Here is a 23,949-nt window from a genome sequence, read left to right as displayed (position 1 = left end):
CGACTCAATGGACATGAGTTTGAATAAACTCCAGGAGTTGGCGATGGACAGGGAGGCCTGGCGTGCTGTGATTCATGGGGTCGCAAAGAGTCGGACACGACTGAGCAACTGAACTGAACTGAACTGAACTGACATCACTGATACCACCCTGTATGGAGATTCAGGAAAGCGGACCCTGGAGGGGCATTCCGTTTTGCTGTTGAGCGCTGCGGTTCCTTTGGATTCAACAGGCCTTTGAGGAGCTCTGGCTGCAGACCAGGCCCTGGGCTTTGGGGACCCAGAAGCATGTGCGACCAGGCCTGTAGGGAGTTCATAATCTACCTGTGGAGGCAGATGCAGATGCCACGGGTCCCTTCAATACGAACACAAAGAAAACGGGACAGTTTTCACGGCCTTAAATTTTCTTTCCCACAAACGAATGGCAACTTCACGTGTCCCAGAGCCCCCACCAGCCCTGCCTGCTCACTGGGAGTGACCCATCCCCATAGGAAGTGGAATCTGGGTGTCCTGGGGCTTAGATGACTCTTCTAGAGGCCCGTCAATGGCCCTCCTGTCTAAGCATGTCCTGATCAGTCCCCATCTCACCTGGGCGGGGCCTCTGTCTCCTCTCTCCTGGCGAGCTCTGGTTCTTCCTCAAATCTTTACCCATCTGTCCTTTTGGTGTAATTTTTCCTGAATCCTCCAGAATTAAGCACTGTTTCCTGGGCACTGCGTACCCTCCAATAATTGGACATTTGCCATGTGACAGCAGACAGAGGAGCCTGGCAGACTGCAATCCATGGGGTCGCACAGAGTCGGACAAGGCTGAAGTGACTGAGTCTGTCTGTTCACTTGCTGGACTAACATGTCCCTGAGAGCTGGGTCCCTGGGCTTGCATTCCTTACACCCAACGCAGCGCCAGGCAGGTAGAATGTGCTCCTTAGGCACTTGCTGAATTTAATTGAGTTCCCCGAGAGAGAATGCAGGCAGGATTTTTTTAACAGCGACTACCTGTTCAGGCCTAATAACACCCTGTGAACTTGCTTTTTTCTGCATTATTTTATAAACGAGGTGATTCTACTTGCTGCAACAAGTCAGCCCTGAAATCTCAAGGCCTAACACACCAGAAGTATCACATCACAGCTATAGCCTTCTTCAACCTCAAAGCTACTTAGTCTAGACTATATCTCCCCAAGACTGCTGCTCGGGCTGCTGTAACAAAATATCATAGACTGAGTGGCTTTTACCATAAACATTTATATTTTCAGTTCTGGAGGATCTGGAGGATCAAGGTGCCAGGAGATTTGGTTCCTGGTGAGGACTCTTTCTGACTTGCAGACGGCCACCTTCTTGCTTGTGTCTTCCTATGGCAGAGAGAGATATTAATGAGAGTGCTCTGGTCTCTCTTCCTCTTCTTAGAAGAACACTAACCCCATAGTGGGGGCCCTATTCTCATGACTTCATCTAACCCTAATCACCTCCCAAAGGCCCCACCTCCAAATACCATCGCACTCGGGATTAGGGCTTCAACTAGGAGTCTGGGGAATGCAAACATTTGATTAGTAACAGCTTCCACTACATGGACACATGGCCTGCCTTGGCCGAGAAGTCACTTCTCTTCACAATTCATTGGTCAAAACTAGCATGTGGCGCCAAAATACAGCCAGGGGAGCTGAGAAATGTGAGGAGCACTTGTGTATCTGGTGAGGCTATCAAACTGCTACAAGATCACGCTGTGTAGCTGGGTATGTGCTCACAGACCGGACTACACACGTACCCACATACAGATGCGCATACAGGAGCGTACACACCTCTGAATCGTGCCGTGGCTCAAGTCCTGGCAGAGCACCTCTACAGACACAGAGAGCCTGCAGAACACCATGCATTTTCCAAAGAAAGGATTTAAAAGAATCTGCAAGCTGGAAAACCAAAAGGGCTGCATTTCTTAAAGAAGCCAGCTTTCTCACTATTATTTGTGGGCTCAGTCGCTTCCGTCGTGTCAGACTCTTTGCCACCCTCTGGAGTGTAGCCCTCCTCTGCCCATGGGATTCTCCGGGCAAGAATCCCCGAGTGGGTTGCCATGACCTTCTCCAGGGGATCTTCCCGACCCCGCGATGGAACCCGCGTCACCATTATTTAGCAAAGTGTCACATTTACAGTGCAGCAGACGAGCGGATGAAAGCAAGGAGGACACAGAGAGACGAGGTGGTCTCTGTGTTTTGAGGATGACAGAGCTCTGGAGACAAGCCTTCCTGCGTGGCTTAAGGAGGGAGCAGAAGGGCATCATCTTTGCAAGATTTAGCTTGAGCACCAGAGACAGTGGTCTTATTTTTGATAACTGTTTCGTGTATATATAGAAACAGGAGAGGCAGGAAGACAGGCTAACCACATTGCCCCTCCCCGTGGCTTTTGCTGTGCCTGTCCCGCAGGTGTTGATGGCTGACGCCAAGGTTACGAGTGACTTGGGTAGATTACCCGATGACATTTTGACATTATAGAGACTGGAGGTGACATGTCTTTGTGGGAATTAAGATTTTGGAGCCGATTATAAAAATAAACATGCCTTAAGGGGAAAATTTTAAAAAGCCAAGGTTTTAAGCCTACAGTGCTGATTTATCTCTCCTTTCCACTCTCCGGGGAGGCCTGGAGTGAGTGTTTGGGACACAGAGACCTTCCTTCGCCGGGCGTTTCTGGCCCTGCTCAGGCGATAATGAGATTCCCTGAGAGCTTTGGATTTCACTCCAACAGCTCAATCCAGTTTGATAAACATACCTGGAGCAAATGCCAGGGGAGCCTGGCACATCCCTGGATGCTCAGAATATGATGTTCTCTTGGATTCTGCCTGCAGGGTGCTTGCAATTTGGTGAGAGAAAGAACACACGTACTCTGGTGACTGGTAGACAAAGAGGAAGGTGGAGACCCCGTGGAGGAGGTGGTGGTGGATGTGTAGGGGGGAACCGGGTGATTTGGGGATCTTCACACCAGCTCTTGGAATGAGGTTCCACTTAGCTCTGACGGGAAGGAGCACAGACTCAGGCACATGGGAGCTTGCTCAGCACCACCCGAGCAGCCGACCCCTGATGGGAAGTGCATGGAAAGGGTGGGGAGGAGGCTGGAGCCATGGCCAAGGCTACTCTACATACCAGAGCCCTGACTTCCTTGGGCGGCCTGAAGTCCCCACGTCAGTGCCAGTGGAAGAAGCTTCGTCTTGCAATTGGGCTGCGACTGATGGGAGTGAGGGAAGGTGGAAGGTGACACCACAGTTTGCAGGGGTGGGCATGGCTCAGGGACAGGGGCTTGTCCCTGGGGGGTGTCCCTCAGTGCCTTTGAAACAGCGGCTGGGTGGCTGCCTGAGAAGGAAACCGTGGTCCCCAGCACTGGCGGCGCTTCACTTGGGTGTCCTGTTCTGCGTCTCTGCTTCGTGCCGGGAGTCACACCAAGGGCTCTCCATGTGGACCCCGGACGGATGGCCCAGCTCACCTCTTGGGCAAGTTTCTTGTCTTCTTTCCTTTCAATTACCTTATCCATAAATCCCGTGGACGGAGGAGCCTGGTAGGCTACAGTCCATGGGGTCTCAAAGAGTCAGACACTGAGCAACTTCACATTATCCATAAAGTAGAGCAAGTGATGGCAAAACCTGGCTGGCCTGTTCTGCATGTCAGGCAGGTAGTTTCTGAGCGGGGCTGTTAGCCAGGAAGCTGGGCTGTAAGGAGAGTCGAGGGAGGTCACGCGGGTCACGGATTAGCGCTTGGCTCTTAGGGACTCCTCAGTGTATGTTACTGCTGTGGACTGAAAGCTTTTTTCCTGCCCCCAACTCTCTCGTTAGTATGTTGAAGCCCTAACCCCCCAAATGTGATGGTATTTGGAGATGAGGCCTTTGGGCATTAATTAGGGTTAGATGCGGTCACAAGGGTGGGGCCCTTATGATGGGATTGGTGCGCCTCCAAGGAGAGACACCAGAGAGCTTGCTTGACACTCTCTCGCCATGCTCACACAAAGAGCACCAGCAAGAGGATGCTACCTACACACCAAGAGAAGCCTTAGAATAAAACCCACCTCATGACATCCGGATCTCAGACTTCTCCACCTCTAGAACTACGGGAAATAAGCACTCTCTCGCCATGCTCACACAAAGAGCACCAGCAAGATGACGCTACCTACACACCAAGAGAAGCCTTAGAATACAACCCACCCCATGACATCCGGATCTCAGACTTCCCCACCTCTAGAACTACGGGAAATAAGTATTTGTTGTTTAAGTCACCCAGTCCATGGTATTTTGTGATGGCAGCCCAAGCCAACAAAGACAGTTGCCTAACCGAATCCTCGAATCCCCACAACAGCATCATTAGACCCACATTCCAGATGAAAAACGGAGGCAGAGGAGATTTAAGTAATGACCTGTGGGCTACACAGCTCCAATTCTAACTCAGTCTTGAAACCAGAGGCCCATTTACTTCAACTCAGGGAGATGACTTGATGTCACAAAAGACAGTGTGCTCACTGGCTTCCGAGAAAGCTCCCAATGACCTTCGCCTTCAGGTATCCACAACTTGTGTAGCCCCTCTACACTGGATCAGGGCTGGCCTGTGAGGACTGGTCCATGGTAGAAATGATGATGGGTGACTTTCAAGGCTATGTCAGAAAGGCATTGCAGCTTCTGCTCTGCTCCTTGGATAGCTTGCTCTGGAGCAAGCCGGTCTCTGTGCCAGGAGGAGACTCCTGTGGTCCTGTGGAGAGGCCCACATGGGCAGGAACAGAGGCCCTAGGCCAACAGCCCAGCACCAGTTTGCCATGTGTGTGAACTACTTTGGAAGTGGATCCTCCATTCCCAGCCAAGCCTGTAGGTAGCCGCCGCCTTAATGGGAACCTAACTGTAACTTCATGAGAGACTCTGAGACAGAACCGTCCAGCCAAGCTGCTCCTAGATTCCTGATGCACAGAAATGATGAGATAACTGATGGATATTGGTATTTTTTAAAATAAAAATTTAATTGAATTTTTGGCTACCCTATGCTAGGTCTTCATTGCTGTGCTCAGGCCTTCTCTAGTTGCAGCGAGCGGGGGCTGCTCTTGGTTGTGGCGCTGGAGCTTCTTATTGCAGGGGCTTCTCTTGTCGCAGAGCTCTAGGGTGTGTGGGTTCAGTTGTGACACAGGGGCTTAGTTGCTCAGCAGCATGCGGAATCTTCTCGGACCAGGGACTGAATGTGTTTCCCCTGCACTGGCAGGCTGATTCTTGTCCACTGCGCCACCAGGGAAGTCCTACTGGTGTTTGCCTAAGTCTTAGAGTGATTTGTTACATAGCATTAACTACCCAATACAGACAGGACTGGGCTTCCATTGTGGCTCGGCTGGTAAATAATCCGCCTGCAATGCAGGAGACCTGGGTTCAATCCCCGGGTTGGGAAGATCCCCCTGGAGTAAGGGAAAGGCAACCCACTCCAGTATTCTGGCCTGGAGAATTCCATGGATGGTATAGTTCATGGGGTCGCGAAGGGTTGGACATAACTGAGCAACTTTCACTTTCACAGACAGCACTCAAAGGGTGGGATTTCAGACATGAAGACCCTTTCTAGAACTGAGCTGCCTACTCTTGGAGCGAGGCTGTTGCCACGTGGCCTGGAAGCATTTTAAAATCGCACGGTGGCCACATGTGCTCCACGTTGTCGCCCCGCCAGCCCTCCTCTTCACAGCCTCGGTGTTGCTCTGTGGTCCCCAGGCCTGGGTGTCGCCAACATTCCTCAGCGGCTGCCCCAGTGCTCAGCACCACCAGCACGTCAGCTCTGCTTGCTGTCAGCCTTCTACCCCGGCCCCAGGCTGGCTGGTTTGGGCAAAAAACACGAGACAGCAGATGACTTTCCTCCTGAGTCCTTCAGCGTTTCCATCATGGGCCACAGCTGTTTTGGAATAATGGGCTGAGATCAATGGGATTTTCTGCTTGGAATCTGGAGGCCAGGGCTGCAAATGCCGACACATTTTTAAACATCTTACGCCAGAAATGAGCTTATGTTGCTCTTGGAAGGTGGCTCCTGGGTCCTGTTCTCCCCTGTAGGTCCTTCTTGTTTCTCAGCTCCTACCAGCGGACTTGGTGGACCTTCAATTTAACGTTTAATTTAATGTTTAATCTTGGAGTCACATATTAGGTGCTTGGTCGCTTTTGACATAGCCCGAGACAAATTTGTCAGATCATCATGTACACACTGGGTGTTCTCTTTGTGTGTTTGTGGTTTGCACGTTTTATCCACAGATCCCAGTGACAACCCTTTCCTGAGCAATTTTCAGGCTGAGCTGTTATCTTTGTGGCTCTGGTCTTGTTGCCATTGTTTTCTTCTTTATTCCTCGGCCCTCATCTGAGATAAATCTTCAAGCTTTCCACCCCTCCCTGAGCTGGTTTATGACTCACCAAGTCCCATCCTTGGGAACAAACAGCCTGTCCCCATTCGCCCGCCCCCGCCCTCCGTGACCCAGCAGCTCTCTCCAGCGATCATGGACCTTTACTGGAGCGATGGGTCAGGGTTTGGTCCTGGGTTGGCGACGTTATTAAAAACAGATTTAGTAATGTTCCAAGCAGCGAGTCCCCCTGTCCAGTAACGGTTCATCATAGTCATAAAGCTAAATGGGACAATTAGGGGTCAACTAATCTCTGCTTTTAAAAGGCATGACCACACCTACATCATTCCAGAGAGAAGGCATTATCTTTTATTTGTTGTTAGTTTTTAAAGACCTCCAGAGAGAGCTCAGCCTCCTTCGGAAACCACTCGGGTGATCCAATGTTCCCTAGGCCACGTGGAACCGAGTGTGTGTGCAATGTGCCCGCACTAGGGTTTTGGCGACTCCTCCTCTGCCCCCTTCTGCAGGCACAGGGTCTGAGACGAGGCGGCCGTGGAGCGCAGAGGACAGAGAAGGTGTGAGCAGCTGGGTGTGTGAAAAGTCTGCAGAGTTTGGTGCCTGGATTCAATTCCACCTACCTCTGATTTGCTCTGTGACCTAAGTAAGGCGAGGCTGGTTAGAATCCCTGAGCTTCAGTCCTGCCATCTGTGATGGGAGAAGAATCACAGGTCCTTTGCAAAGCTGTGAGGCTTGGAAGTAATATATACATCAAGTACCTCATCCATAGTAGCTGCTCCATAAATGCCTGCTGGTATCAGGGATAGAGACAAACGATGCCTGGGGAAGGCAGTGGGGACATCTGGAATGTGTGGTCTGTGTGGGCACACCTTAGGCAGGGGTGAGTCCTCCCCGGAGTCTCCACTGCTCACAGCATGGGGCTCCCCTCAACCCCCCAGGGGAAATCCCGAGGCCACCTGCTGAGCAGGGTAGGGTGCTGGTCCCAGGGGCCATCCTGGGTGCCTCCAGCTGACTGGCCACAGCAGCCAAGCCCCCGCTTGTGGAGGGCATGGGCACACATCTGTGGGTTCTCTGGGGGGTGATACACGTTGCCTGACTTGATGAGAAGCAACCTGTCCCTGGGCTGTTGGTTTCCATGGCAGCACAGGGAAGAGCAGCCAAGCAACCAGGCAGTTATGCTTAAAAAAAAAAAAAAGGTAGCACGATTTGGGATTCTAGTGACTGTCATAGCTCTGTGTGTGCAAAATACAGAGATTCGTTTACAAAACAAATATTTATTCAGCATCTACCACATACCAGGCACATGGGGTGTATCGGTGAGCATAACAGAGATCCTGTTCCCGAGGCACTCACGACGTGGCAGGTGGGGTGGAGAGGCAGGCAATGAAGACGAAGTGTGATCAACACATACATTATACAGTGTTTTAGGAGGCGAGCCATGGTATGAAGAGAAAGAGGTAATGGGAACTATGAGAGCTGGGTGGAGGTGGGGTGGGTTACAACTGAAATCATGTGGTCAGAGGAGGCTTCCTTGTGGAGGGAACATTTGAGCCAGACTTAGAGAAGTTTCCGGAACTAGCCTGGCAGAGAGAGAACAGCATGTGCAAGGGCCCTGAGGCAAGAGTGTGCATGGTGTGTTCGAGGAGCAGGGAGGAGGCTGTGAGGCTGGGGAGATGAGAGAAGAAGGCGGGAGGGGCCCTTGGGACATCAGACCACATCCAGTCATCTGATGGGCTTTCCTATGGGCTTCCCTGGTAGCTCAGTTGGTAAAGAATCCACCTGCGATGTAGGAGATGAGGGTTCGATCCCTGGGTGGGGAAGATTGCCTGGAGAAGGAAATGGCAAGCCACTCCAATATCTTTGCCTGGGAAATCCCATGGACAGAGGAGCCCAGTGGGCTGCAGTCCATGGGGTCACATGATTCCCACATGACTTAGTGACTAAACCACCACCACTCCGTGACCAGTTATCAGTCTGCGGCGCTCATCCAGTGGGAGATGATGGTGGTGGCATTGGAGACGAGTCCAGGGCAAGCCACTTTCCACAAAAAGCTGACATTGCATACCAGAAGTCAGATGAGCACAAAGATGACTGTGACTCAAAGTGGAACAACCCAAGTTGCACACACACAAAAATAAAAAAAAATAATAAAATAAAATGTAGAAGGGAGGGAAGGAACACATCTGGCTGATGAAATCACGGAAGTCTTCAAGTGTTCAGGACGGGCTTTGGAGGATGGATAGATTCCAACCAGGAGTAGGGCTGGGAGGGCAGTGAGGGCAGGTGTGGCATCCAGGCAAAGCGTGAAGGTGGGAGAGGTAGGGACAGAACCAGGCCTTCTCTATCTATCCTTTGTCTCAGGCTTCCCCCAGCCCACAGTGGGCACCAAGCATGTGGGGCAGCAGAAAAAGTGGAGACAGCTGGGCCAGGCTGACTAGTGGGAAAGCTGGAGGGCTGGTACTTCAGGTGGGAGGTCAGGAGGACATGGAACAAAGTCTGAAGCTGGGGGGCCTGGGGAGATGGGGAAGGTGGGATGCTGGCTGTTGGCCAAGGTTGGAGTTGGAGACTGCCCTGAGGCCCAGCCAGGGGTACCACTAAAATGGGTAGTTGGCAGAAAACAGGAGAGAAGAGAGGCAAAGGCTTTGCCTTTGAACACACTGAGAGCAAGATGTCAGGAGGCAGTGGTCAGGCAGGAATCGAAACACCAGTCAAGGAGTTGTGCCCACACTTGGCTCTTGGTTACTTTGCACTAATCTGTTGGGGGCTCCCAGGGTCAGTGGAGAGCCTGCAGAGTCAGGGGATGGGAAAAAGACAGAATCCAAATGAAACCAAGTGGCCAAGGTCAGGCCTCCGGCAAATGCTGGGTAGCATCGCTGGCACCTTCACAGCTGGACGTTGGATGCCACCCCTGCTGGTGGCAAAAAAAGACATTTTTAACGGGCCTTTGCTTTAGACTCAATGTTCTGGAGGAAGTGTCAACTGCCAGAGGTGGGGGACAGGGGGTCTTGCCTTTCGGCTTCCATGGTGGAAGGGTGGGAGGTGTCTGCTCCACAGCAAGGTTCTCTCCATGGTCAATTCCCCAGTCACAGGGCACAGGGCACGTGCTGGAAGCTGAAGGAGATGAAAGTCCCTGTGTTGGTTCACCAGGGCTGCTGTAATGAAGGACTGTGGGCCTGGGGCATACAACCAGAAATGTATCATCTCATAGTCCTGGGGTCTAGGAGTCTGAGGTCAGGGTGTGGGGAGAGTTGGCTGCTTCTGAGGGCCCCAAGGAAGGCTCTGATCTTCACATCTCTCCCAGCTTCTGGTGGCTCCAGGCTTTCACTCCTAGGCACGTAGATGGCTGTCTTCTCCCATCTGTGTCTTTACAGTCTTCCTCTGTGTGTCTTCCCTCTTTGTATTTAAATTCCCTGTTTTTCTAAGGACACTGGTCATATCAGATCAGTGAAAGAAACATGAAAGTTTGGTCGCTCAGTCGTTTCCGACTCTTCGTGACCCCATGGACTGTAGCCCACCAGGCTCCTCTGTCCATGGGATTTTCCAGGCAAGAGTACTGAAGTGGGTTGCCATTTCCTTCTTCAGGGGATCTTCCCCTCGTAGGGATCAAACCTGGATCTCCCACATTGTAGGCAGACACTTTACCATCTGGGCCACCAGCGAAGTCTATATCAGATCAGGGCCCACCCTAATGACCTCATTTTTAACTTGACTGCCTCTGTCAAGGCCCTAATTCTGGGACTTCCCTGCTAGTCCAGAGGTTAAGAGTCTGTGCTCCCAATGCAGGGGACCTGGTTTCAATCCCCGGTCAGGGAACTAGATCCCTCATGCTACATCTAATAAATTTGGCACCACCAAATAAATTAAAAAATAGACCCTATTTCTAAATACAGTTCCATTCTGAGACAGTGGGGTGTAAGACTTGAGTGTATTTTCCAGGGGTGACTAGTGTTAGTTACTCAGTCCTGTCCAACTCTTGGCCACCCCATGGACTGTAGCCCGCCAGGCTCCTCTGTCCATGGGGATTCTCCAGGCAAGAATACTAGAGTGGGTTTCCATGACTCCTCCAGGGCATCTTCCCAACCCAGGGATCGAACTCAGGTCTCCCGCATTGCAGGCAGATTCTTTCCCATCTGAGCCACCAGGGAATCCCTGGTGGGGCAGTAGAGGGACACAATTCAGCCCACGGCGATAGCATGTTGGTTTAGCTTTTTGTAACTTCAGTTCACTTCTCCAGAAGTGGATGATTTTCATCCTGATGGTTTTAGGAAGATAAATGTGTAATTGTCAATTTTTAAATTATGGAAATGAAATAAATCTGCTCTGCTGTTTCAATCATTCACGGAAGTCAGTTAACCAGCTCGGGTTTGCCCGCAGCAATTTCTGTTCATAAGTTGGAGCGCCAAGGCCCTGCTTGTGGAGCGTCTCTGGCCGTGGGACAGATATTTTCCCGTGATTTTTACTGTGGTGATGCAGGAATGAAGGAAGCGGAGGCGTTCCGTTGCTTTTGGACCGAGAAAACATGTTCAGCATTTGGGCTGTGTCTAGGGGCCAAACACCAGTCTGCAGCACAGACCCATCACCCTGGCCCACCTGGGGTGGCCGCCTCGCCAGTCAGACCTTCTCCCCACACGTACTTGACGTCCTGTGGTTTCCAGAAAGAACTCAAGTCGCACATGTGTTAGACCCGACGTCTGGGCGCTTCTGCTCAGTCCGTCTGGAAGAGCTTCTCCCATCTTGTCACCTGAGGCTTTGCCATTCAGCTCCACTCTCTCTCAGGAGCACTTTCCTGAAGGAAGCTATGAGGCCTTGGTGGTAGCAGGCGTCAAGTCCCCTCTTTCTGCCATCCCTTTAGCGTCCCTGCTGGTTAAGACAGTAAAGAATCCACCTGCAATTCAGGAGACTCGGGTTCGATCCCTGGAGAAGGGAAGACCCCCTGGAGAAGGGAACGGAGGCCCACTCTTGCCAGGAGAATCCCATGAATAGAGGCGCCTGGTGGGCTACAGTCCATGGGGTCGCAAAGAATCAGACATGATTGAGTGACTAACATTTTCACTTTCTCTGCCATCCGTTTATGTGTCACCTGCCTTTTCTCCCACATCTTCCTTCTAGGCCCAGCAGCGAGGGAATACGAGCTCTGCTCTATAAACAGGAAAATGGGGTGTCAGAGGCAGAAAAACACCCAACAGCTTGTTGTTGTTCAGTCGCTCAGTCGTGTCCTATTCTTTGCGACCCCATGGACTGCAGCACGCCAGGCTCCCCTGTCCTTCACCATCTCTGAGTTTGCTCAAATGCATGTCCACTGAGTCGGTGATGCCCTCCCACCATCTCGTCCCAGCAACCGGCATGCTTCTAAACAGGGAGAGAAATGGGAGGTTTGAGACTTAAGCCAGCGGACACCACACCCCCCTCCACAAACGAACCCACCTGCCACCAGAGGAAGGCGAATAGAAATACGGGAGGAAAGTTCTCCTCTTTCCAGGGCTTTCTTGAGGGGGGCGCCGGGCCCATCGGTCCTAGCGGGCCTCCTGGCCTGGGGCCCAGAGCAGCGGTGCTGAGTAAACAGGAAACACCAGGAATCTGTTTTATTTGGGGCAGTCTTTACTTTCCCTCCTTTCAGTGGAAAATGAGTCTGCATTCCACAGACTCCTGAGTGAACAGCAAACAGACGGGGAGGCAGCGCCAAGGCTGTGGTTCCTCCGTGGTGGTTTTGGAGCCGGTTCTCCTGTGTGGGGAGACCTTGGCCGGCCAGGCGGGCGGGAAGCAGGTGGCTTGCTTTAGAGGAGACTGAGGGGGGCAGACGTTGCTGCTCTGCAGCCTCCTGCTTCCTGTCAGTCAGCCGCTGACGGGGGGTCAGCTCTGCTCCCGGTCCCACACTAGTCAACTGAGCGGGGGGCGAGGTGGGGGCCGCCGTGGGGAAAGGATGGCCGTGGCCGCCTGGTGTGTAAGGACACCCAAGCCTTCCTGGAGGCTGCGAACTTGGCCTAAAGATGCGGCCAGAGGTTGGGCTGGGGTGTGTGTGATGCATGGCCGGTTTTGCCCTAGGGCCCCCCTGCTCAGATCCGCATGCCCTGGTGAAAGAGTTGAGGAATGAGATAGTTAAAGGGCTCTTTTGTGGTCCAGCTCCTCAGTTTTTATCCTGTCTACGTGACTTCTCTCTACATTGAGAAGCCTCCACCTACGTCTCCCCTCAGCACTTCTTTTCTTCTTCCCCTCTCTCACTCAGTAGATGCCTTGGCCATCCTTCAGTCACCATCTTTCAGGATTACTATACATTTGAAAAAAGAACAAGGTTATGATGGAGAAGACTCTTGAGAGTCCTTTGGACTGTAAGGAGATCCAACCAGTCCATCCTAAAGGAAATCAGTCCTGAATACTAATTGGAAGGACTGATGTTGAAGCTGAAACTCCAATACTTTGGCCACCTGATGAAGAACTGACTCATTGGAAAAGATCCTGATGCTGGGAAAGATTGAGGGCAAGAGGAGAAGGGGGCGACAGAGGATGAGATGGTTGGAGGGCATCACCGATGCAATGGACATGAGTTTGAGCAAACTCCGGGAGTTGGTAATGAACGGGGAGGCCTGGCGTGCTGCGGTTCATGGGGTCACAGAATCGGACATGACTGAGCGACTGAACCGAACTGAAGATGTCATCAAGCCTGGTCGTTTTCTTGGGCCCACCTTCTTCCGCCTCCTGTTTGAAGACTGTACCCTGCTTGCTATGGACTCCTGGTGAACAGGTCAGCATTATCATTTGAATACTTAAAAGAACGTCCTCTTGCTTTTAATGAAGTGTTTCTCCAGTGGGCTCACATTTTCCCTTTCTGTGCTGCAGCCACATCCAGTGCATGTCCAGAAGGAAACCCAACGAGCCCTGGGGAAATCAGGCTCTGGGAGCGGCCGGCACACGTGTTCTCGGAGGCCAGCTGTGAAGGGCTTGGCCAGTGTTGTAAGTGTGCCCATGAGCGCAGGTGGTGAGCCTCACACACCCGGGCCTTCCTGACACAGGTCTGGGCCTTGGCTCTCTCCTGGTCAGCTTCTCAGCCTCTGAGTCTTTGCTTCTCTTGTCAGACCTGCTTGATTGCCCTTCCTCTGCTAACAGATTTGGCTCTTAGCTCTTTTACTCTCACAATCCCTTCTCTGCTATAATTTTAATTTGCTAACAAGCATGGCTTACTCATGGCCCTTTGCTATCTTTTTACCTTTATACCTTTCGAGGAAGTCTTTCTTTTTTTAAAAAAATGTATTTATTTTTCACTGAAGGATAATTGCTTTACAGTATTGTGTTGGTTTCTGCCATACTCTAGGAAGCCTTCCAACTTTAGCTCCCACTCCTGACTCCTCAGCTGTCTCCAGGACTTCCAGTTCAGCTTCTGGAGTGCCTGGCTCTGGTTGGCCCAGTTCACCCTCCTCTGGGCACAGCTTTCTTTGCCCCCAGACCCTCTCAGTGGTCACTGTCCAGCCTACAGCCCTGCTTCACTTGGTCATTTCTCATAAGACCTGAGTGAGTGACTCAGTGAAAGTTGCTCAGTTGTGTCCAACTCTTTGCAACCCCACGGACTATACAGTCCATGGAATTCTCCAGGCCAGAATACTGGAGTGGGCAGCCTTTTCCTTCTCCAGGGGATCTTCCCAACCCAGGGATTGAACCCAGGTCTCCCGTATTGCAGGCGGATTCTTTACCAGCTGAGTCACAAGGGAATAAGACCTGATGTACCGCAATTATACCATCTGATATTGCTCACAAGTGACTAAGAAAGATACAGCGAAGACGTCCTTAAATTCTGACAGGTGAGTGTTTGAAGAGACACCAATGACATCCACAGGTCCAGCCCACACCTCCAGGAATGAAGGTTAATGCCATCGGGTATCTCCCAAATCAAGTCCGGATTCTCAAGTCTCTGTCAGAGCTGGCCACCAAAGGCTGTCTTAGCTGCCTTTCGAGTCCTGTGGACCCATCTTCCTCTTCACATGAGCCACGTTCCAGACGTCTCCCAAGCTCGCCCTGAGTTAATCAGCTTCTTTTTTAGGGCTTCTTGTAACGTCCTCTTTCTGCCTGTGCCTCAAAAGCTAGTTTAATACCTATGTTCCCTTCCTATGGCTGCTTCAACAAACTACCATGAACTTGGTGGCTTAAAACAACTTCTCTCGCAGTTCTGGAGGCCTGAGCTGAAATCAAGGTGTCAGCAGGGCTGTGTTCCCTCCAAAGGCTTCAGGGAAGAACTCTTTCTCACCACTTCGGGTTTTTGGAGGCTCTATGCATTTCTCTGTCTCCGTCTTCATGTAGCCTTCTCTTCTGTTTGTGTCTTTTCTGTTTCTTATGAGGATCTATGTCATTAGATTTAGGGACTATCCAGGAAATCCAGAATGATAGCATCTCAAGATTAATTTAATTCCATCTGCAAAGGCCCCTTTTTCCAAATAAGGTCATATTCATAGGTTCTAGGAGTTGGGAGGTGGACATATCTCTTTAGGGTGTGGGGCAGCCTTTAATCTATCACAGTCCCCCATTCCCTTGAAGACTGTCACCTGGCCATAAGTGACCCTTTTCGCTTTTGGGTTCCAAAGCCCTTTATTCAAGAATCTCAAAGGCCTTTTGACGTTCTACTATGCAATTTAGATACTTTGGTACTAGTGGTAATAGTGTGGGTTGCAGGGTTGTCCTGGGTTCAAATCCCAGCTGGGCCACCTGCCAGCTGAATGGCTCTTGTCAAGTCATTTAACTTCCTCCATCCAGGGCCAGGACAGAGAGAGGCCCCTGGGGCACATGGCTGAAGGGGGCCTTCCTCTGCAGGCCTGCGCGTGCAGAGTCGGCCCTCTCTCTATCCTGGGAGGGAGATTTCCATAAGCCTCCTTACACGTTGTCCCCCAGGTGTCTCTCTTGTCTTACCCTTGCCCCTGTCCTGCCTCTTGCCCTGGTCTTTTAATCTGTAAACTAGGGATAGCAACCTCCCTGAGAGAGAGATGATACGAACTGAATGAAGGGCCAAAGTCAAAGACTTACACAGTAAGGGCTCCAGAGATGAGGGCTGTTCGTTCTCTGACCTAAGCTCCTGAAGTCTTTATGTCTAACTCGTTTTTATGTTTCTAATAACTTTAAACACATTACATTGAAAGGAGCATGTGATCAATTATGTGTGAGTACATTAATGCGGGCTTGCTGTCTGAGGCATGTAATTTGGGTTAGCGTCTATCACCAGGCAGACAAGTCAAGCTCCGAGGGCCTGGATCAAGACTTCTTGAACTGATTCATTTCCTTGTTCACATTCACTGTTTAGCAGATTTAGGTGAGGTGTTCTGGACAGTGGGAGTAGAGCCCAAAGCCTCAGAAAGTCGCTGAGGCTGGTTTTCAAATTAGAGCCATAAGGGAAGAGGCTCCCAGAGCGGGATGCGTGTGCCCTGGAGTATTAGCTCGTGTCTGGAGAGCAGCGGCTCAAACGTGCTAAGTGGCATGGGTCCATGCGTGCCGGTTGGTCAGGGATGGATGGGCTCCTGCCTCGTTACACACACTTGCCAGCTCCCTGGGAAGCAGATTCTTTCCTGGAACTCAGAGCCTATCTTGCATCTTGCCTGGAATCCCGTGAAACTCTTGGCAGCATCTGCCCTGGCTGCATGCCCCCCACACCCCCTAAGCATCACATTTATTTGATATTGGGATTGATATTCCTCTTTTTACATTGTGGTTGGTCCTCATTAACTCAATAAGGACCAACATGGAAGGCAGAGTTTCCTCCTCTTCTAGGGGGAAAAAAAAAAAAAGTTTCTTTGGATGGGCCACAGCTCCTGTGACTGACTTGGTCTGCTGGCATGGGACAGCGTGCTGTGTGGTACCCTGAGGCTGGTGAGAAAGGGGACAGAGTCAAGAATTCCTGGGTGGAAGGCTCTACCCTGTATTTACCACAATTACTAAAACACCACATTTAATAGCTCAAGACTGGTCTGTATTTGCATGGAAACCACATATATGTGGAATTCTATTTTATTTTTTAACTTCAAAATGGCCATAATAGGAGCCAGACTGTTGATGAGTCTAACAATTAGAAGCAGCTTCTAAATTTCCCAACACAGTCATCTTGGGTTCAATTCTGAGATCTCGTTCTAAAAGTTCAAACCGTGTGGTGTTTATCTAGCAACCTCACTAAAGCACTCACATTGGTTGGTGCCAGACATGTGCATTCGGTTTGCTATTGCCCAGCTCAAGGATGGCTCTATAACCAGCCCTGGAATTTAAAATCAAGCAGTCTGGAAGGCTGTTGTAAAGTTTCACTTTAATAACTGGTTGTATTCATGTCCATAATATCACTATTAAATTGGCAAGTAGGAGGCAGCCTTCGGTGTGGGCGAGCCTGTATAGTCACCACCTCTGGATGATCTGTGTGCTTTGAAACAGGGAGTGTAAAGAGGGTTCTTGGCTTCAGGAATTTGGCTCAATGGTTCTATCCACCTGAGCCATGTCCACCATTGCACCAGCTTCTTCTGGAGCCAGACGTACACATTATCACCATCACTCATTCAATAGTACTGAAACGACACCAATCTACGAAATCTGTCTTTGTCCTTTCTTTCTCTGTCACAGAACAGAATCTCCAGGAGCTTGTGGGGATGGGTTGAGGGATTGAAAACTACTTTCTCAAGTCACTGCTTGAGACATTTTTTTATTTTTTCAAGTGACTCTGGTGACGAAAGTAGTATAGTCACAGGGCAAGCAAACATTTAAACTGAAAACAATCAAATGGTAAGGATCTCTGCTTTAATCTACTACATGAGAGGTGACTTCTACTTGTTTATGAAGCAATTATCCACTTGGGAGTGTGGGACTGGAGAGGTTCCTCCAGTGCAGTTAGTGGTGCTCACAAAAGAACCACTGCCTTCGAGAGAGAAGAACTCGGCACCAGTGATGAACTCATTGCTTCTGTTTGTATCTTACACGAGCAACAAGATCCTAATGTAAATATCAACACATGGCTAACACTCCCATTGTGTCCAATTTGTTTTCCAAACTCTTGAATGCTCAAGGAGTAAGAAAGAAGGGTAGAGCAGTCTAGACTGAGGGTTGGAAAACGGTAGTGCATGAACTGGCCACCTGTTTTTGTCAATAAAGTTTTACTGACACCAGCCACGCTCATTTGTTTATGTCTTGTCTATGGCCGTTTCCGTGCTACAGTGGGAGAGCTCAGTGGTTGCGAGAGACACCGTATGGCCAACAAAACTCCCAAATATTTACTCTCTGTGTTGCTACAGGAAGAGTTCACAGACCCCTGGTCTAGACAGTCAGTGGAGCCAAGTGTTGGCTAAAGGTCCCCAACTCACAATGCCAAGAGACGGACTGGATTGGCTTTGGTTGTTGTCACGCAGTGAGTAATTTAAAAAATCTTTACAAGCTGGTACAAGTAAAACTCCTATTCACCTTACTTTGGAGAAGCAATATGGAAAGTAAAATTAAGTCTGACTATATTTTATGTTACCTAACTATATTTTATATGTTGCCTAAACTTCTAAAGCATTTCTGGGTTGCCCAACTGTGCATAAGTCAATGTCATTTCTTACAACTTTTAAAAGATACAAATGTTGGCGACCACTAAGTACTGGCATTATGCTTGTCTCTGTGCAAAATTCTACAATGTGCAAACCACGTGCTGTAGCTATAAATACAGTCCCACTTCAAGTCAAACTCTTCTGTCTAATTATTTTCCAAATCTTTGAAACCAGTCGTAAGAGTCACCAGAAAGCTGTAGTTTAAGACACCAGACACATTTCTTAGCTGAGCCTTCCAATGCTGACATGCTGGACCAATTCAGTGAAGCATGCCATAAATTATATGACTATGTTATTTGAATTAATGGGACACTTTCTACAATGGCAGGAATTGTTACCAGGAGTTCAAAAGCCAGACATGGGCTCTAAGTTATTATTCATACTTCAGTGATAGATTTGAATCTCACCTTTGTGGCCAGGTTTGGTTGGTCTGGTCAGGAGTGCAGGTCATGACAAAGTACAAAGATTAAAGACCTAAAGCAGCTGAGACTACAGTTTCGATAGCCCTGAGTTAAACAATCAAACAAATGCAAGACAACTGGCTGGGACAATATTGGACTGGCGTGTGATCTGAAGGTTTTGAAATGTCATTAAGGATGGGGCTTATTATTTCATGTTGCTTACAATGAAGGCTAGCTCTTTTTGCCTCATTTCAATATTAGGAGATCATAAATAATAACAGATACAATTATGGACTCTACCTGCAAATGTGTCTTTGTAGACCTGCATCTATGGCAGCAGAAGAGCCATTCAGGGCACAGGAGAACCTGGACTAGACTCAGGCTGGACCACCTGGCTGTGTGCTATGCCTGTGGATTGAAAATGGCTGAAATCCAGTTCTCTAATCATAGCAGTTCTTTTACCTAGAAGGATTTTATTCTAAAACTTGAAGTAATGACTTGAGGAAAAGATGGAGTGTTCATGAAAATATCACTAAAAATTTAAATATGATTTTTGAGACTTAACGTGAAAGTTAAAAACATTAAAAACCCACTTGATGAATTATAAGATCTAAACAAATAAAGTCATAGGATATGAAGTTTCTCTTCAGTTTCAAGTATAATAGGATCATATGCTGAGGAAAACATCACTGCTCTACACTCTTACTTAAAAAAATTGATACTGATTCATTTTTTGGTACTAATTCTTAAGTTTTTCCTTTCTTAAGCTTAAAAAGTTCACCAGCCAAGGTCTTCTGGTTTTGGTATACCCCATCATCAAATGGGGTATAAACTGGATCTTGAATCTGTCATACAGAGTGAAGTCAGTCAGAAAAAGAAGTATTGTGCATTCATGCATATATGTGGAATCCAGAAAATGGCACCGATGAACCTGTTTCCAGGATAGGAATACGGATGCAGATGCAGAGAACAGACACATGGACCTGGGGCAGGATGGAGGGGAAGAGAAAAGTGGGCTGAACTGGGAGGTTAGGATGACATATATACACTATACCGTGTGTAAAATAGACAGCTAGTGAGAACATGCTATAAAGCACAGGAAGCTCAGCTTGGTGCTCCGCAATGACCCAGAGGGGTGGGATGGCAGGGTAGGAGTGAGACTCAGGAGGGAGGGGATATATGTATACATATAGTTGGCAAAGAATCTGCCTGCAATGTAGGACACCCCGGTTCGATTCCTGGGTTGGGAAGACCCACTGGAGAAGGGACAGGCTACCCACTCCAGTATTCTTGGGCCTCCCCTGTGGCTCAGCTGGTAAGGAATCTGCCTGCAATGCGGGAGACCTGGGTTCGAGCCCTGGGTTGGGAAGATTCCCTGGAGAAGGGAACAGCTACCCACTCCAGTATTCTGGCCTGGAGAATTCCATGGACTGTATAGTCCATGGGGTCGCAGAGAGTTGGACACGACTGAGCGCCTTTCACTTTCATAGCTGATTCACTTCATTGTACAGCGGAAACTAACACAGCACTGTATAGCAATTATACTCCAAAAAAAAGGAAAGATGAAAACGAAAGAGTGACCTAAGTGTAGTCAAAACACAGATGCTTAATTATGGAAAAAAAAAAGGCACTTTTACTTTTCAAAGGATAAATACGATAGGGCTAGTTTTCAGAAAAGATGATTCACCACTCTCATCTGGGAACAGAAAGGTGAAATCTTTATGGGAAGGTTCCTAAAAGATGTCTAAGGAAAAATGAATGCTTTCAAACCTTTGGTTTAGGGAGGAGGCTGTGGGACTAAAGTGTCTTTTTAAAGTAAAGCAACTGACCTTGCAAGCTGTATGGGAAAAGCAACCTACGCGTTCTGCAGCCAAATCGTGAACGCACATTTTTGTGTGACATTCCTGCCTGGGCAGCCAGGCTCTAATTAAGATCTAGCCAGTTAGATGATCACCAGGGAGAGAGGTCCAGGGGGTGGGGAACACTTCATATTACATTCCATGAAAACCTTAAACTGTCAAAGCTTAGGAAGGCGCTGATCATCCATAGACATGGAGTTGGGGTCAGGGACTGAAACGAAGGCGAGCACATGTCAGCATAAACTAGCTGCTGACATAAATTGAACATGTGCAATTTTTTAAAAGGTGGTATTGAATAACAGGCCCACAGCCATCCCTCTCGGCATCTCAGACCCCTTTCTTCTCTTCATTCGGGCTCTTTATGGAGTCACTTCCATCAGGCAGAGTTCCATAGGATAAGCCGCTTGAATCTGGTTGTATTTTATCCAAAATTTGTTTCCCTGTGGAGACAATAATCACAAAGAATCTTTTGAGCTCTTGTAGAATAATAAGTCTTAATAATTTCTCCTCTATCTAGGCCAGATTTTATTCCTTTTTTAAAAAGGACAATGTGGTCGCCCTCTAAATAGAAGACATAAACGTCAGGGAAGAAAGGCCCACAGAGTTCCGTGCCCCTGATGTAAGATCGTGGCTGTCCACATGAGCAAGCCGTCTTCCCACCCGGGGAGCATGTGCTGTCCCCATGACCATGCTGGGGACAGAAATCAGGCTGGATCAGTCAGGAGACTAACATGAAGTGTGTACGCATCTCCAGACCTCTCTCTCCGCTGTTCTGTCTCCTGGTCCATGTTTAGTCTAACGCATGTAACACCAGAGGAAAACAGACTTTCGGAATGCCTTCTAAAGCTCTTACTGATTCTACATATACAACTGTGTGAAGTGAAAAAAAGTTAAAAGTAAGTAAACTTCACTTCCTACCAAAGAACCCCTAACCATAGAAGGCCTCTCTAAGGCACAGCCTTGCCATGAACGCCGATTCTTGCGCTGAGTGTTCTTAGCTGATAAGATGGTTCAAATGGGAAAGAGAACACAGAACTCATGGGGCCATATTTTCTCAGTCATAGGCACAAGGTTTTAACGGTTTTTTGCTTCAAAGGCTTGGTCCTAACTGCATGGTGGAGGAAGCTGTGAGAACATAACTACTCCTTGCCTAGAAGCCTATAGGTCACCCCAAATCCCTAGCAAAGCCAGAGATTGTTGGGGGTGGTGAGCAGGGAAGGAAGTGAGGACACAGAAACCTGTTTCCTTTGTTCTGGACATCGCTTCTGTTGGGTCTACATGAAACTGAAAGTGTTAGTCCCTTAGTTTTATCTGACTCTTTGCGACCCTATGGACTGTAGCCCACCAGGCTCCTCTGTCCATGGGAGTCTCCAGGCAAGAATACTGGAGTGGATTGCCATGCCCTCCTTCAGGGGACCTTCCCAACCCAGGGACTAAACCCAGGTCTCCTGCATTGCAGCTGGATTCTTTACCATCTGAGACACCAGGGAAGCCTAAGAATACTGGAGTAGGCAGCCTATCCCTTCTCCAGGGGATCTTCCCGACCCAGGAATCAAACCGGGGTCTCCTGCATTACAGGTGGATTCTTTACCAGATGAGCTACCAGGGAAAACCCCCCTAGAGTGGGTAGCTTTTCTCGTCTCCAGAGGATCTTCCCAACCCAGAGATCGAACCCAGGTCTCCTGCATTTCAGGCAGATTCTTAACCATCTGAGATACCAGGGAAGCCCCAGGCCTGCATCACGGAAGTGTTATTCTCAGTGGGAGTGGAGAGCTGGGATGACGATGCATGTGAAACCCCTCTGGATGGATGAGGTGAGGAGCAGGGGAAGAAGCTCTTCACGTTCAGGTGACCAAGAAGAACGTCACTCTTGGACCCAGTACAAGGGCCACCTCACGCTTCCCAAGGAATGATGTTCCTAAGCGTCTGGTCTTAGATGTAGAATTCCCCTCAAAGGTTCTCCAAGCAACAAGGGTCTGTTCCTGCCATTCCCACTCTTTTCCCTACCCTTTTCCAATTTAAAGAAATCTAAAACAGAAATTCTCACTACCACCCAAATCAAGAAAACAGGGTCAGTCCTTTTCTATCCCCAGTGTTTTGTGCAAAACTGATAATCAAATAAATGATTATTAACATTTACAGTTAAACTATCACCTCTGCTTTCATCATTAAATGTACATTTTCTGAGGGTAAGAATTACGTTTTATATTAATTCAACTCCAGAAATCATACCAGCAATAATTCATTTGTAGGATAAAATTTTCTATTATAAATTAAGGAATATACATCTTACCAGGAACATTTCCAAAATCAATGTAAGACTGTGGCAGATGTTCCTTTTCTCTATTTCTTGTGACCAAAACCACACCAAGGAATGACAGAAAACACCTGTAAGAGTAATGTTAATAAAGAACACAAGGTCACTGTATTAAATAACTGAACGCGCGGTATTAAGTAACTGAACTCCATCTTCTACATGATGACATACATTCCATTGGTTTTGTTCTTTCTGTTTCTCATGGTAAGCTGCCTAGAAATTGTCTTAATTGTTGCAGCCAATAATATTTGTCCCCAGAACCAAGACCTGGGCAGCTTCCAGTAAGTCTCTGCCCCAGGTTTTTACCATCTGGAGGTTAATTCAGGCTCTAAACCCTTTGGGTAGACACTAAGTCTCATTTTCTATCCATGCATGCTCAGACCCATTACTGGCATGCAACACAAGCAAAAAAATAATTTATTCTTTAATTTTCTAAGAAATTTAGTTGTCCTTGGCCATAAGCATAGTCATAGTTTCCAGACCCCAGAAGTTTAGCTTCGCCCAAAAATCTCACAAAAATGAATTTTCAAGATAGATAGCTTTCTATGTTGAAAATAGTCTGGGCTCAAGTTTGCATAACAATGGTCATGCAGAATACCACATCAAGAAGCAACTAAGCATTCAGAGAGTTCCAGGTGGGAGCCAAGGGAAGAATCAGTACATCGGTGATATTCTGTCAAGGTTCTACTCTCTATCTGCCAGAACACCAGCAATGATTGTCCAGCAAATTCCGAGGCAGGGTTAAAGCTGGGCAACTAGACCCAAGAGAGGGATGGCACCAATCTGATGTTATTAGGTCTCAAGGCAGAGATCTGCCCCAGTCTTGGCCTTGGATCCTAGGTGATCCTAGAGGTATCTGTGGTTCCCTGACTGAGATCTAACCTAAAGGTTCCTAAGGCTGGGATAGGTCTGATGGAGTATAAAAAGGTGGAGTAGCTACAAGGGCCTTTGATTTACCTTGACTTTGGCTGGAACTGAAAATCTCCAGTGTTTCAGATTCCTCACAGAGATATTTAAATCACAAAGACACTGAGCTCTGGGTAGGGTGTTAAGTTGAAAAATATGCTTCTTTTAAGAGCTCGGGAAACTGATGTTTCTTATATTATTTTCCAATTTTCCATGCCTCAGGTCCAATGCCAAAAATCTCACGTAAAAGTAATAGGATTTCACATGCCTTACCTCTGAGACATTTACTCACCCAAAAAGATATATAAATATAGTGAGAAAAGCTGCACCAAGAAACTCCTGATAAAATATGATCCCTACAATAGGGACAGAAGATAAAATTAACTTTAGGGTAAGAATATTTACAATAGCTACATATTGTGTTTCAAATTCCTATATTATTTTTTCGAAGTAAATAGTGACCCTTAAAGTGCACATCCAGTTGTTGCTGTTTAGTCGCTAAGTCATGTCCTACTCTTTGCGACCCCATGGACTGTAGCCCACCAGGCCCCTCTGTCCATAGAATTCTCCCAGGCAAGAATACTGGAATGGGTTGCCATTTCCTT

The 23,949-nt window shown here is 48.4% G+C and overlaps 1 protein-coding gene across 2 annotated transcripts in view; it reads right to left on the bottom strand.

Annotated features, from left to right (window-relative positions):
* Positions 1 to 19,925: 19,925 nt before the first annotated feature.
* Positions 19,926 to 23,949, bottom strand: part of NIPAL2 (NIPA like domain containing 2) — a 92,920-nt gene continuing 88,896 nt past the window's right edge. Inside the window, exons 9-11 of one of the 2 annotated variants that reach the window (XM_061439285.1) lie at positions 23,637 to 23,700; positions 22,415 to 22,509; positions 19,926 to 20,561 (exon numbers count right to left, since the gene is read on the bottom strand). In XM_061439285.1, coding sequence (XP_061295269.1) covers positions 20,449 to 20,561; positions 22,415 to 22,509; positions 23,637 to 23,700 — 272 coding nt within the window. In that variant the 3' untranslated portion in view covers positions 19,926 to 20,448. The remainder of the gene's footprint in view (positions 20,562 to 22,414; positions 22,510 to 23,636; positions 23,701 to 23,949) is intronic. The other variant, XM_061439286.1, reaches the window with a different exon arrangement.

The sequence above is a fragment of the Bos javanicus genome, chromosome 14, assembly GCF_032452875.1.
Source record: "Bos javanicus breed banteng chromosome 14, ARS-OSU_banteng_1.0, whole genome shotgun sequence".
NCBI lineage: Eukaryota > Metazoa > Chordata > Mammalia > Artiodactyla > Bovidae > Bos > Bos javanicus.
The sequence above is the reverse complement of the archived record's forward strand: the minus strand, read 5'-3'. Positions and strand labels throughout refer to the sequence as shown.